Consider the following 15753-nt stretch of genomic DNA (forward strand, 5'->3'; position numbering starts at 1 on the left):
ACAGCCTTTTAACAATTCTATCGATTTTTTGCTACTATTATACTTATTTACTCCAAAGCTAAGATCCTACCTAGGCTAAACTAAACGTTAACTATGACTCACAGTTGGAAAATGCACTTATCTTATACGTAATCATTTATCAATTACTGAGTTCGTTAAGTTCTATTTTTGTTTGCTGAAAGGAAAAAATCTTCCATTAATTAATCATCGCTATATCGTTGTTTGCTATTGTCTTTCGTCTGATCGACAATCATTTACCCATTCCATCGTTGTAGAACTCTTCATTTCTGGTTCTGTAATCTGGTATTTAATATCATCGAATTTATTTTGCAGCACGTGCAAAATTAGGTCGCGGAAGTTTTATGCATTTCTGTGAAATCTGAAAGGGCAAAATTGCAAAGTACACGCGTGACACGTGGAAATGTATAAAACATCAGAAAGTAGCGCGCTTTGTAACGTTTAATCGAGGTAAAACAATTTTTTATCCAGCTTCTAGTTTTTTCTTTCGCTTCCTTTATATTCTGTAAAATATGCGTAAAAATCCGCAGGCTACGTATTATGACGTAAACGGAATGGAACGAATCGATAATAAAATAAATTAAATAATATTAATATTAAAATATTAAATAATATTAATATTAAAATATTAAATAATATTAATATTAATATAAAAATTATAATAATAATAATCGATAATTAAAGAAATTAAGGACAATGGAACACATATTCGATTTATACTAAATATCCGCGGCTGTCCTGATATTTATTGCCAGTCGCGTACATACGTTCAAGTTATAATTTCTAATACCATTAGAAAGTTAGGAGAATTTTAATCGAGAACGAGCTCTATACCCTTTGAACGTAATTTGTTCGTCACTTAATCGCTGCACGCGGTAAACACTAACGAGCAGCTCTTAAACAAAAGTATTTGTACGTTATGGTCAGCAACGGGGTGACTAGTTATTAGCGCGTTCTCCTGTTTCATTGAAATTTTAATTGCATCAACGTAGTACGTTCTATGGTCGACGTCTTAACATAATTGTACGGATCGAATGTCTTTACGTAAAACTGTCCCGTGCACGTTGACGATTCGCGGCCAATCAACGATATCAGGCCGAATGTTACGTGCTCAACGCTATTTTTTCGCGTTCACGCTCTCATTGTTTGCGCGAAGGTTTAACGCGTTCACGCGGCGTACGCGATAATACGCGCACCGGGAATTTTATCCAAGGAGCATTGTGCGAGCGCAACACGTTGGGACACCACATCCTTTGCCTCTCTCGAAACGTCTTAATAACGAATTATGGTGTAATCGAACCATGCGCGTATAGCAAAAAGCAATCGTTTCTAGCCGTTCACTTTGAACACCGCGAAGGTTAATTTGGCAACTACATATATATCCATGTATTGTGTTTCTAACGAGTGCCAAATGCTATTTTCATGCGTATAGTGATGCCATCCTTTTGTTACGAAGGATTAGCATCAGAGAAATTTTCGGCTTATTACGTATATTGAAAATGTAACGTAAGATTCATCTTTTTTTTCAGCAAATATGCAGAGATACGCACAGGTGCGTTTGAGTATTAGAGCACCTACTGGTTACATTTATTGGAACGCTCTAGCGGATTTTACGCTGTAAAACATACGACGTGAATGAAAGTTCGGATTTATAATAAAATAAGCAGAAGATACAATCGGAAAAAGGATCTCAGCAAGACGATAGTATTAGGACAGCGTTAGGAAACGGTAGGCCAAGAAAAGCCGGTCGAAAGATGATTCGTAGAACTAAAGGAAAGTGTTGAGATATTGATCCGTTTCATAGCGCCGATGCGAGCGAAAAGCGAACTAAAAATTGCGCGTTTAAGCACCAAAATGTCTATATACTATCACGAAACTACGAAATATTACTAATCTTCTATTTACAACGAAGCTCGTAAGTCTCGTGACCAATTTACACGAAAAAAGATCGAGTTAGAGACACGATAACGCGTTAATGAAACTTCTAATCTCTAAATCTCTAGAGAGAAATCCTTAAAAGCTGTAGATCCTTAATAAACAATTTACCGATTACGACGATAAGTCCCCTGATGCTCGTAACCAATTTTACACAGAAAACGGATCACCAAAGTTGCAAGACTTTCGAGTTGGAGGGAATGACGCGTTAACGAGAGCGTCGCGACGTATAATGTTTACAAAGTTTGCGTGGAAATTAACACGATCAGGAATAAGCTGGGTCGTTGTCACCGTTTACGATCGTGTTTCCGAGATGAAAGAAACAGCTACTATTATGCAATCGATCGTTTCGAACTAGTAAACGGCGTAGCGAAATAAAACTCGGTGTAAGTCTTAACATACGTTCACTAGCAGGAACGTGTTTTATTGAAACTTTTACGACTCGCTGCCGGCTGCTCCAGCCGTTGCATTATTTGAATAACATCGAAGGTTGTTGACCTAGCAACCGAACGAAGGTGCGATCCAATTGGATGTGGATGTAATTACACCTTGAAATACCTTTCGTCATCGAGCATTTCCAATTCCCCGCCGAGTGTCCTCCATTTTTGCGCTTAGTCTTTACGCTCGATATCGTCGCGATTTGCAAGCACTCGCTAGCAACAGAATGTGCGATCGTCGCGCGTCGCCGTTTCGACAGAATTAACGTCGTTGGAATCTTACAACGATTGAGAAACCGCATATTTACATCGCGCGAAAACCACGATGAACGAGTTATGTCCCGTTCGGGCTAATTTCTTTGAAGTAGTCAATGTGTCGATTTTTAATTTATGCTTCAAATATGTAATATCGGAAAATAAGGATAGAAATTTTTTTCTGATTATTTACAATTTATTAATATTAAATTGAATATACAAATATAAATTGGACAGAGAACGATATTTATTTAACGGAAACTAAATGCAATACTCGTATCTATATCAAATAACTTTACAGTTATTTGATCACTCTCGTCACAACGAATCTAACACACACACTCTCTCTCTCTCTCTCTCTCTAACAACTCTATCAATTCTCACGACTCTACTCTTCGACGACTCGAAACCTCTAACGACTCTACTCTTCGACGACTCAATTAGCTCTGATCTTCGCCAATACACTCCTGCTCGGTCGTGCTCGCTCTTGCTCTCGTCCTCTCACACACACACACACACACACACTTTTCGGCTCACATACTCTGGCCTCTCGATTGCAACTCCTTGAAATATGGAACCGTACTTCTGTTTTGACGCTGCTTATCTTTTCTCGCGTCACTGTTACTAGGCGCTCTTGGATGTAAACAAACCACGAAAGACGACGTACACGGTGTTTTCTAATTTCAGCCGATCTCCAATCAAAGCTATTCTACGATATTACAAATATTAAGAATCGAAGATCCAGTGTGGAGAATTTGAAGGGTTGACTCTGAGATTTGAGAGTAATTTCAGAGAATAGAAGCTTAATTCCTGCGATTACTTCCTTCACATACTTCCCCTTTTCGGATCTTGACACTACGCAAGTCTCTTTCGGTCGTGCCGTACACCTCGCTGCAATATGTCCAAATCCGCTGCACTCGGAACACCTAACACCTTCTCCCCTCTCCGGACACTTAACACTTAGATGATCCTCACTACCGCAAATGAAGCATCTTCTTTTCTTCATTGCATCTACAGATTGACTGGGCTTCCCGTTCTTCTGGGTTTTAGCCGGCTTCACGATCGACTTTGCTCTGCGACTCTTCTGCTCTTCGTACATCACTAACCTCTTCCTCAACTCTTTGATTGACGTAGCACCGTACAATATAGCCTTATTGTTCTCGTCGTCTATTATTCCATCCACTATGTATTCCACCTTTGCTTCCTCCTCTATGTCCACATGGCTGGCTATTTCGAGCATGCGGTACATGTAAGCCAAACATGCTTCATCACTCTCCTTTTTTGTTTTTTCAAGTTTCTGATGTACTTGCCTACTGTTGACTTTCCTCGAAAATTCTTTCACTAGCCCCCTCTTCAACTCATGCCAAGTCCTGGCATGACACTCGAAGCTCGCAAATATTTTCGCTGATCCCTTCAGCAGCTTCTTGGCGTAGACTGCCTTCTGCCCATCCGACCACATGCACGTATCAGCGACTTCCTCGAACGACTCGAACCATCGTTCGACATTTTCACCTTTGTCGCCACTAAACGACTCTAATGCATCTTCGACGTATCTAAAACTCAGTGTCGAACCAACACATGCCCTTCGACAATATTCATCACGGTCCTGATACACCCTTCGCGTATCTCTCTTGTATCCTCTTGCGTTTTTCTTGTCATCTTCATCCTCACTTTCGTCGTCGCTTTCTTCTTCCGACGATATGTCATTACCATCCATGGCCGCTTGTAGCCGTGCGCGTAATTCTACTTTTCTTCCCGTCGTTTTTAAACCCAAACTAGCGAGGCGCTCCTTCAACTCCTTCGTATTCATTTTCTCAACATCTTCATCTTCGTTACAATCACGCTCAGCTCTCTGTACGTTTCCTAAATCTCGTTGACCGGTTAGCTCTTCACCGCCCGTCGATCCCTTAGGATACGATTGTCCAGCCCTACACGCCCGATTCAGCCTTGCAATCAGCACTGACCTCACACCCGATATAGGGAGGTTCATTCGCGCGAGCTTACTCCTCAGCTCCTCCAGCGTCGAACCCTCTTCACCCGACAATCGTTCGTCCCCAACGTTTGCCATTTTTCACACTATACAAACTTAAACAGTCAACGATATCGTCTTTTACCGCACCGCGTACCGGTAAATTCACAACTAGCTCGAATAGCTCTGTTAAACCGTTTCGTTTTCTGTCTTGTCCAATCCCGGACGAGCCCCCAAAAATATGTAATATCGTGATATAATGTATTTACAAGGAGTGGATAATAGAGATGTTAATCAGACAGAAAAAGACGATTGTTGTTCAACCTGAACTATTCACGCCAAACGTACAGAAAACAGCGCAACTAAATAACTAGATAGCGACTCGACTTTTACCAAAACGCAATCAACACTCTCTCGGCAACGCCACTCGCAAACTCTGTCTCCGCTCAACTCGCACTCGGCTCCTCGACTCACACTCTGTTTCTCGACTCACACTTTGGCCGTTGTCGCATTCTATTGCCTTTTTCCTAGGCCCACCGCACACGTGTTCTGCAGGCGCTCGTAGCCAGGGTCACGTAGGTCTTTTCCACGAAACTATGCACTTGAAAAGACCGATGACACATTGATGGGCCCGACGGCGCCTCGGCTCTCCCGACATTGTTCATAGTTCGCCCGATATTTCTTAGGCCTTTCGTCCACGATACTACATATATGTAGTGGTGTACTGGTCATCTTCTTTCCACACGTTTTTAGCTTTTTAGCTGTTTGTGTATGGGCGCCTAATCAGCCAATCAGAAATAGCCGGTATTCTATGAATCCTTCTCTTCAATGCTCGAAAAGCTGGATATTTATCCAAAGCTGATGCCCCAAACATATACTCGAAATTTTCAAGGGCCGCTGCAAACACGAAGTCCGCCCATGTCGTCTGAAAAAAGGTTTGTATACATTTATTTTGTACCTCCTCTATTAAACAATTTTTTTAATTTACCTTGAAAAATGTGAAAAATCGAACTCTTAACTAAAGATCACTAGCTTTTTAGGAAGAATTTGGATTTTTATTTTATTGTCAGAATTTAATGGATAATTTTAGAAACTTCAACCTTTGGAGGTATTTGTTAATTAAAAATGACAAAACTGGTATTATGTAAAAAAGAGTAATGTGTATCCTGAATCAATGTCGAATGGAAATTAGACAGTTCTATAAAAATAAGCCTTCTAAATTAATTTAATGTGACTATTTATTATTATTATATAATAACACAGCGATGAAAGAAATAAACTGGTCAAGTAATCTAAGGAACAATAATACGTATCTATCTGTACTTAAGTGATTACACTTATAAGTATCATTATATATTATATAAATATGATATTTCGAATGGTATCATTTATCAATCATTAAACAAGAGTGTCATATCCAGAGAAATGATTTTACATATCTTAATCTTTGCTTTGATTACGATAGTAATAATTTCTATCAAACTTGATGAGGAAGATACATGAATAATTATCTAAAAGCTGAGAATCTTGGCAAATTCATTTGTACATAAATTAACAGAAGTGAATTTTAAAGATACACTCTGCTCTCAACAATTAAAGCTGTCTTGTCGCAACAAAGTTTCAATAATTTTTTATGGACAACATGGCCCAGTTTGCACAAAGACTAAAAATTTTAACATTAAATTTGGATAAAAAATCTTACGGTAGAAGGAATGATATATCCTCCATATTCGCCAATAATCTGGTCGAATTTAGTCAGGTACAATGGTATTGTTTCGTTCAAAAGTTGATTCATCCTCGCTTCCTTCCTTTCAGGATCCTCCTCCATGCGACAGTAGCAGATAGCTGAAACGTATATGAAACCAACCGTTACGTTCATTTGTGTTTTTCCCCCCAAACGAAGAGAAAATAAGTTGTGAAAGAAGGAGTAGCCTCTCATAGTTCCTACAATTTCTTCATTCTCTTTGCTTTCTTCAATATTGCCTCAACAAGTTCCTGTGGTTCACGATACTTGAAATATATACAATGTTACCAGCGTGGAAATTGTCTTGGAAACTTGGAAAATCTTTCAAGAGGAACAACATTGCTAACTGAGATTCGAGAAAGGAAAGGTAAGTAAATCCTTGCTTCTACTTAGAGCTTTTTTATTTACTTCTGACGAGTAAAGTACTGTTATTAAAATTTGATTAAAAGTACCAAGAATGTCGAGATATAAACAACCATTTGTGGAAAGGTCAGGAGAAGCAGAATTATCGAATAAACGTTATATAACTCTTAGTGATTAAGTAAGAGAAGAGAAACGAGAAAAAAGTCTTTTATCTAGGTCTTAATAAAGTATACTATATTTATCTCCATATCAAGAATAACAACAAGATATAAACAGTCTTCTAGAAATTGAGTAAATATTACATAATTACATCTTGAGCAATATTTTGCGTCTTAGCTTTTGCTTAATCATTATGATAATCTTAAATATCTGTAAATTCTTCACAGACTCTTTGCATCTTCTATACAGGTATCTCATGATCATGTGATAACACACAGGAAGAAAAAATAGAGGAAAAAACAGCGTAAAAAAAAGTTGCGTAGGAGTATCGTCGCACTACATCATTCGACAATTGATGCACGTCATGGCGATCGTCACGGTTTAAAGCAGGCCATCAAAAACACGTTTGTTATCGTACGGAAAAATCTGCGACGTTCCAGCTGTTCAGGTGCATCGAATTGTGAATCATCGGCGGTACGAAGCAAGGCGAGGGGCGTAAATAGAGAAAGAAGAGAAGAGAAGGATTCGCATAAATGATAAAATATAATCGTTCGTTCCTCGTCGATGGCGGATGGATGGCTTTAATCGTGGACGATATCGATACGATTATATTTTATACATTTGAAACAAATATAAAAGACGAGCAAAAACCAGAGATACGATCGTTATGATATTATTCAATCGGTAGCCTATTTACCTCGTTTTTTGTTCACCTTCTCTGTCTAGTAATAATTTTTCGATTCGACTGGCGTGACGTTACGTTGGCGGTGTAAAAACACGATTTTAAACACCTGCGGATAGTTGCATGAGTTTCGAGCGATTCCATTCCCTTCGATTTATATTTATGCGATCAACGCGCGGATCGTTAACGCATTATGCAGACAGCAGATGTTACGTAATCACACATATCGTAATTGGAAATTAGTAACGTTATCGCGTACCAGGATCGTCCTGTCTTTGATCATTGAGTAACACTTCGTTGTCCTCGCTCCTTCCGCGGATAACCAGCGTTTATCATATAGAGACAGGGATTTGCAAAGAATAAAAGTTGTAGAACGTTGAAAGGCGTTGAGAGAAACGTGATGTTATCCCGTTATTCGTTAACGCAACGCAGTTAAAAAAATTCCCGTAGGAAGATTACGATAATAGATAACCTGAGTCGAGTGTTTGTCGGGGGATCTAAAAGATTCTTTCGAGTTGAGCGTCTGAGATTGCAGAGAAGAAAATTTGGAAGCCATCGAATTCGTGATGTCGATAGAAATCTTCAGTTGGAATCGTTGTATCATAACGTAGTCTGCTTATTGTCGATAAGACTTTACTAAACTAAAGGTGACTACTAAAAGTTTCTATCCTCTAAATTCTATCTACGATTCTATAATCTAAAAACTGACTTTTGCAAACAAACTGTAACATTCGCTTAACGGAAAGACATACGTATCTTGTTTGTACTCGTCTTTTCACAATGAATTCTTGAACGTCTGTCTCTGTGGTGAGACAAATGCAAAGTCATCTCATCAGTTACTCACCTTGCTTCAAATCTCCAAGAGTCTCGACGAGCTCGTCGCATATCAACGCATCCCTTTCGTTCCTTCCCATTAGATCGTACATCCTCGCCAAATATCGCGCCACATCGTCAGCCTCCGCTACCGGTTTCCCGTCTACCTCCAGCACAGGCAGCTTTTTATAAGGCATTGCTAAGAACAAACATGGCTCATATGAACATTGTGTAGAGGGAAACGATCGATAGGAAATCACAACACAGCTTCCGAGGCCGTTGCGTTCTTGTGAATAGATGAATCGAAATCATTTCGGTTTTAATCAACATGGCCTAGTAAAGAAATACAGAAATGTCTTCTTTCTCCTTTTTTTCTTTTCTTACGATTACGATGGACAGGGTATCGCGTGTTTTTGACTGTTGAGAAGAACCTAAAGTTTTTAAAATCAAGGATAAAAGATCGAGTATAAAATTTGTAATTCTCACGGAAAGGAACGAATCTGTCTGATGCGGTGTACTGAATGTACGAGGAACGATCAGTATCGTTTTGCGGGAAGACCTTATGCAATGATAGTGGACTTACAACTACGAATAAAAAATTCACGTCGCATAATACCAGACACGGAAAAAATATTAGAAAATGTACACGGTTCTTGTAATGAAAATTGAAATGCAAGGAATATAAATCGAATGTCTCTTGCGAACGTAATTTTGTGTTTTACACCGACAGGATTGATTTACAGACTTACGTTGATTTTTTGTTTCTCTATCTGCAAGCGACATATAAGATTATATCGAAGACTATGCTGCGTAAAACTTTTATTATACTATTTACGATAGAAATGTCGCAACGGAAGATCGAATTTTATGTCTGCTTTGTTCTTTCGACTTTTTAGCTATGTTCTTGTTCATTTCCGAACTGATTTCAATTTTTTATCCTTTTTTTCCGACAAGTCCTAAAAAGTTTTTAAATTAACGAGAAACGTAGAAGTATTTTTGTATTCCTATTTTAAGTCACCTATTTACGGTTTTCTCAAAATATTCGAAATGCTTCGATTTATTGAAAACAATAAAGATTGCAACACAAAAATTCGAGAATCGTAAGTGAATTAAGTTGGTATTCGATAAACACGATATTACGAAAGCAAAACTTAATGAAAAGTTCGACTTTATTCCGTATGAAATTTTACTTTAAGTAAGTTTAGCCTGCACGTGAAACGAAAGTTTTATATACAGAAAAGATTGAGTAAATGGTAGATACCTGAGAGTTGAACGATGAAAGTAAAAATCGATTCTTCACGCTTACAATCCTTGTATTCAGGCCAGAGTTCTTCGGGGATCCTCTCGTCGGTATACTCCATGCCAGTATATGCAAATATGTACCGTATATGTTCGGCACGACCACGGGCATTGAAGTAGATTAGTTTGTAGGTAGGTTCGTCGCTCATTTTCCTTGCTCTGTCAACTTATCGAGAAAAATGATACAATTAACTCGTGTAATTAACAGACTGTGTGCGTGTTTGTGTGTATAGAGAACAATTTATTTATAGATGGAATAATTCGTATAATACGCAAAATAAATCATTTAGAAGGCTGGAATATGTGTTTTTGAAACAATTAATTATGTCGAAAAATATTTCAAACGAGATATAATTATGAAAAAAATAATAATTAAATGTATGTAAATGTATGTAATAATGGACATATATGACACAATTTGTATGGACAATGAAGAGTACGAATCTACGAATTTCGAGGTAAAAGTATTGATATATGTATCGATATTTCTGGTCGTTACAATATCTCTAATCAATACAAAGTTCTAACTGAATGTTAGAATGTTAAACGTTAAAACGTTTAAAACGTTAAAATGTGTATCGAATCGTTGTAATTCCAAAGATGTCAATTGATGTAATGTAATAATAAAGTATAAAGTATAATAAAGTATAAAGTATAATAAAGTATAAAGTATAATTTCGTCTGTGGTATAATCTTTCTATTCCATTTTGTTACGCCGCACCGCGAGCAATATGGCAACCAGATGTCACCGGATACTCGCAGCGTATCCTCCATAGTTTCAAGTACCTTCCATAAATCTCATAGATTTCCTTGAAAAGGTCCTTCAAACCAAACAAACGTCTGTTTCCGAAGAATTTCTAAAGACTATTGTCTACCCCGTTACTGAATACCTGCACACCCCCTTCCAAATGTCCCCTCCTATCGAACCCTTCTCCTCTGCAGAGACTATAGAAACAATCAGTCGCCTAAACCCCACGAAAGCAGCAGGACACGACCTAATAAGCAATAAAGCAATCAAGGAACTTCCCACAAAAGGGATAGCACTCATCACATCGATTTTTAATGCTATCCTTCGCCTGGAACACTATCCTAAGGCCTGGAAAATCTCATTGATTACCCTCATCCCTAAACCCGGTAAACCGATATACGAAACCTGCTCCTATCGCCCAATCAGTCTTTTACCTACCCTGTCCAAACTATTCGAGAAGATGCTCACGAACCGACTCCTTCCAATCCTAGAGAACTTGAAAACACTCCCAGATCACCAATTCGGCTTCCGAAAACATCATTCTACAGTAGAGCAAATCCACCGCTTAACTCATACGATCAGCCAAACACTCCAAAAGAAAAAATATTGCTCAGCGGTTTTCCTAGACATCCAACAGGCATTCGACAAAGTATGGCATGAAGGGCTACTATACAAGATTAAAAAGATCCTACCTCACCCCTACTACTCCATCCTAAAATCTTACCTAACCAATAGACAATTCATGGTTAAATGCCTAGACACCACTTCCGCAACATTCCCAATAGAAGCCGGCATATCCCAAGGTAGTGTCCTCGGACCCCTACTGTACTCCATCTACACTGCCGACCTACGCATATCAAACGATATAACACCAGCGACATTTGCAGACGACACAGCGCTATTAGCTACCCACGCAGACCCGGTAATAGCCTCATCCACTCTCCAGCGAAGTCTCGACTCCATGGAAAAGTGGTTTCACAAATGGGGCTTCAAAGTCAACGAAAAGAAATCCTCACATGTAACCTTCACGCTCCGAAAACAAACCTGCCCCCAGGTCACCATCAACAATGCAACAATTCCTAGCAGGGACACAGTCCGATACCTGGGCATGACCCTGGACAGGAGACTAACGTGGAAGACACACATCTCAGATAAAACGAAGCAACTAAAGGACAAACTAAAAAAACTCTATTGGCTCACGGGCCGACGCTCCAAACTAAACATACAGAATAAAATTACCCTCTACAAGACCGTAATAAAACCTGTCTGGACCTACGGAATCCAACTATGGGGAACAGCAAGTAACTCCAACATTGAAATACTCCAACGCTTTCAATCGAAAACGCTAAGATCCCTAATTGACGCACCTTGGTATGTAACCAATGAAACAATACACCGCGACCTCAAGATACCCACCGTCAAAGAGGAAATAGCAAAATATAGCGACAGATATAGCAAAAGAATCAACAAACATCGAAACCCCCTAATCACTGGACTACTCGATACGACGGACCAGATTCGCAGGCTGAAGAGGCACTACCCGCTAGACCTAAACGTTAGATTCATTTAATTATCCAAATTAAGCATTTGCACTTACTTATAATACTTATAAATTATACCTATCTATAATAAGTATTAACTTATTGTAAATAAACAGCCATGTCACTGCGCCACGCCAGAAAAATTACTGAAAATTCTCAACGCGAGAATTGATTGTAATTTCAACAAATAAATAAAAAAAAAAAAAAAAAAATTGTCTACCCCGACTGGACAAGGGAAAGTTAGTTTCTCTCACGTATGCTGCAACTTTCCTCCCACTAACCACTTTCTCTCGAGGGCGGTTAAGACCCTTCGTTAACCAATTAACAACGAAGCCACTTCCTTCACTCTCCTAACTAAAATCGTCACCAACAAATCCGATGGTCCCGTGCGCTAGACACACCCATCCTTAGCTTTCCTCCGAGACAGCATCGTCTCCCAAGACAGTTCTGATTTTACATCCTTCGAACGGTCAATATCCTTCCACCGGGTAGGACACACCCACAGATCAGTCACTTATTCATCTCGTACATACGCACCAGCGTAACTGCCTTCGTTATAAGTTGTTGGAATAAACGGTGAAATATAACTTACTATACTGTGTCATATTCATTTAACCATCTCTTATCTTAACCGAAACAGGGGAACGATTACTTCGCGGCGTCGATTCACCGAATCGTAGCGAGAATTTACGCCTCTCGCTACTGCGACTGCGTCTCTCCGCGAACGGTCGTAACACATTTATCGACAGAAGTACTAAACTCTAATAACATAAATTTATATATTTTCTATTTCCCAGCCACCAGTTTTATAGATTTTTCTATCTTCTGTACTACTTTTATCCCTTTTATTTTTTCTTACATGAGATTATTGTAAATTTAATATCATTTGTTCGCAATATTTGTTATTTATCTTTCCTTGAATTTGAAATTTCGCGCTTCAATGTTGTGTGTTGTTCGACGTTTTATCGAACGATGTTTATCGATCTAGTTTATGAATACATACATAATCATTAAAGAATCTATAAATCTTACTAGTTTGTTTTTACTAAGTTTTGTTACAGAAAACATATTCTCATAAATTTTCAACTTTAATTTATGGAAATTTATTAACCTTAAACTATAAAATCATTCAATGAGTCTTTCCGGATGTTTTTATGTAGTCATAATTTCACATATCAGCACAGCTCCACCAATAGGATAAGAGTTACGTGGAAGCAACAGGGGGGAAGAAGAACATATATTGATCTAAAGGTTATTTTTGTCTCATTCAAGTCTCTGTTAACCGGCTTGGAAATTTCCTGTGCTTGTTTCGACTTTGAAGTCTTAAAAAAAAATTGTAAGTAAATAGTATATATATAGTATATATATCCTTAGTCAAAGTTTCTCTTTATAAATAATAAACCGTTTAAAAACTATATTTTGTATGTTTTTTCCTTATTCATAATTAAATAATAAATATGAAATACTTCTAAAGAAAGCCGACATCCTTCAATTAACCGAACAGCAGATGATTTAAAAATTAGTAGTTGAAAGAAATAAATGTTATTACATGTTCATAATTGATCGATAAATTTAAGTATACAATTAGAAAATGTTTCTTCTTTATTGATAACTAAATAATACAGATAAGATACAAGATACTTGTACGAAAAGTCGGCGCGTCGTTCAATTAACGGAACAGCAGAGGATTTGAAAATTAGTAGTTGAAAGAAATAAATGTTATCATATGTTCATAATTAATCGATAAATTTAAGTATGCAATTAGAAAATGTTTCTTAAGTTTGGAAGAATATATAATCACTGCTGAATGTTTTGTAGTTACGAAAGTTGTATACAAACATACATTGTACATACGACTAGTAATGGCACTAAATTACTGTTAGAGGGTCTTGGGTGTATAGAACCATATGGTTAAATTAATACTAGAGATAACGAATCGTGCGAATGTAATTAATATTTTGAAATGCGTTGTTTGCATTAATTGATAGTTTTCTTATAAACTTTTTTATAAACAATTTCATTGCTATAGAAAAAAGGTAAATGCCGGTAATATGTCTATCCTACTTAAATAGAAAGTGCAATATTTTGTTATAATATTTGGCGCAAGTTTATACATTATTACATCCAAAAATAATATTCTTTTTATATCTAAGCTATATTAAAATATAAAGATACAAATAGCTATGCGAGTAGTTAGTAGTTGATACTTTTTACTTAAATTGTCTTATACTTCATAATTTGTAATAATATAATTCTTGTCATCAATGATTCTTTGTTTTTACTTTGTATATATTATACTTCCAGGAAGATGCCGCTCTATAAATTGACTTACTTCCCAGTTACGGCATTGGCAGAACCAATCCGTTTTATCTTAAGGTATGCTGATATGCCATTTGAAGATGAACGTATCAAAAAGGACGTCTGGCCAAAAATAAAGCCCTGTAAGCTTAAAATTTAAAGAAATTCTGTTTCTTAAATCTCATCTTTCCTAATTTAACTAAAGTAGCTAAATAAAGTAGAACACAATTATGCAGAGTATAACAGAGATTATTGTTTACTCTCCATTGCTCTATAAGATATGTGGGAGAACAATAGGTATTGTTAAGGAGACAATGCCCTTTGTTTGCTGATAAATTATCAATAAATTAAATTATATCTTTCCAAAACAGATAACAGGAAGCTAGATATTTAAGAAGCATCATAATCTGTTTGTTCGATAGAATCTTTGATTCTATTAGTTGTATGTTTTTAGTGACTCCTTATGGCCAGCTTCCTATGCTCGTAGCTGATAGAAGGAAGGTTGCTCAGTCTACAGCTATTTGCCGTTACTTAGCCAAACAATATGGCTTAGTTGGAAAGACTGACTGGGCAAATCTTCAGATTGATGCCACTGTTGATACTATTCATGATATTCGTCATAGTGAGTATCCAGTGCTGTTTTGCATAAATCTTATGAGAATTTTGATAACAGATAGTACATATCTGTTCAGGTATTTATTAGTTGAAATCCGATTTAATATTTGATTTAATCGAACGATACACGTATGTCAACAATACAAGACAAAGGATTAAAAAGGATTGTAATTCTATCTTCAGTATCATTTAAATTTCGCACAACATTGTATTCAAATTAGTATAACATTAGCGAATAGTATTTAACTGAAAACAAATTTTCAGAAATTGCCGCCTTCCACTATGAGGAGGACGAGAAGGTCAAAGCTGCAAAACGCAAGGCTGCTGAAGAGACGCTGCCGTTCATTTTAAAACGTTTGGACCAGCAAGTGAAGGAAAATGACGGCTACTTCTACGATGGTACTCTCTCTTGGGCTGATTTAACATTCGTTGCTCTGCTCGATTATTTGAACTTTATGTACAAGTCTGATCTGATCGAGAATTACGAGAATCTGAAGCTGCTGGAGGAAAAGGTCCTCCGTCTGCCCAAGATCAGAGACTGGATTGAGAGACGCCCAGTTAGCGAATTCTAAACTTCACGATTGCTTATGGTTTTATAAGCGTTTAAAGATTGCGGTCTTAGTGTGTTGAGAGAATGAAGAACGAATCGTGTTGATGGAAGTTTGTATGGAATATACTGATTGCTTTTAACATTCATTAGTTCCAGTTATTACCGATATTTTTTTCATTTAGTTAGGGTTTTCCCTTTAGATTACGTTGTGATAGAAAACTATTATTTGTGTATTCCTACAGAAACATACGAACTATATAAACTGTTGACACGATGTTGTGCTTTTGTATTATAGAAATAATAATAAAACCATCAAACAATCATTAA

The 15753-nt window shown here is 37.4% G+C and overlaps 2 protein-coding genes across 3 annotated transcripts; one reads left to right on the forward strand and one right to left on the reverse strand.

The window, feature by feature from the left end:
• Positions 1 to 5371: 5371 nt before the first annotated feature.
• Positions 5372 to 12710, reverse strand: LOC117162650 (hematopoietic prostaglandin D synthase-like). 2 transcript variants are annotated; one of them, XM_076621038.1, is made up of 5 exons: positions 12556 to 12710; positions 9637 to 9840; positions 8407 to 8574; positions 6317 to 6459; positions 5372 to 5539 (listed from the first exon to the last, which is right to left on the reverse strand). In XM_076621038.1, exons 1-5 carry the CDS (start codon positions 12572 to 12574, stop codon positions 5372 to 5374), a joined length of 702 nt encoding a protein of 233 aa, XP_076477153.1. In that variant the 5' UTR covers positions 12575 to 12710. The 2 variants fall into 2 exon arrangements, with proteins under 2 accessions (XP_076477153.1, XP_076477154.1); XM_076621039.1 differs by having other exon boundaries at positions 12245 to 12690.
• A 430-nt stretch (positions 12711 to 13140) lies between these two features.
• Positions 13141 to 15753, forward strand: LOC143303077 (glutathione S-transferase-like). Its single transcript, XM_076621040.1, has 4 exons — positions 13141 to 13299; positions 14268 to 14404; positions 14716 to 14883; positions 15141 to 15753. The coding sequence occupies exons 2-4, from the start codon at positions 14272 to 14274 to the stop codon at positions 15446 to 15448; spliced, it is 609 nt and encodes a 202-aa protein (XP_076477155.1). The 5' UTR covers positions 13141 to 13299; positions 14268 to 14271; the 3' UTR covers positions 15449 to 15753.

This window comes from Bombus vancouverensis, chromosome 8 (assembly GCF_051014615.1).
Source record: "Bombus vancouverensis nearcticus chromosome 8, iyBomVanc1_principal, whole genome shotgun sequence".
NCBI classification, from domain to species: domain Eukaryota; kingdom Metazoa; phylum Arthropoda; class Insecta; order Hymenoptera; family Apidae; genus Bombus; species Bombus vancouverensis.

What these genes read in the sequence shown, in the direction of transcription:
- LOC117162650 (XM_076621038.1), bottom strand. An exon ending in TTTCATCGTTCAACTCTCAG is followed by an intron (nt 8,575 to 9,636) that starts GTATCTACCATT and finishes GTTTGTTCTTAG; the next exon opens with CAATGCCTTATAAAAAGCTG. An exon ending in GATATATCATTCCTTCTACC is followed by an intron (nt 5,540 to 6,316) that starts GTAAGATTTTTT and finishes ACCTTTTTTCAG; the next exon opens with ACGACATGGGCGGACTTCGT.
- LOC143303077 (XM_076621040.1), top strand. Translation starts at nt 14,272, where the DNA reads ATGCCGCTCTATAAATTGACTTACTTCCCAGTTACGGCATTGGCAGAA. An exon ending in CTGGCCAAAAATAAAGCCCT is followed by an intron (nt 14,405 to 14,715) that starts GTAAGCTTAAAA and finishes GTATGTTTTTAG; the next exon opens with TGACTCCTTATGGCCAGCTT. An exon ending in TATTCATGATATTCGTCATA is followed by an intron (nt 14,884 to 15,140) that starts GTGAGTATCCAG and finishes ACAAATTTTCAG; the next exon opens with AAATTGCCGCCTTCCACTAT.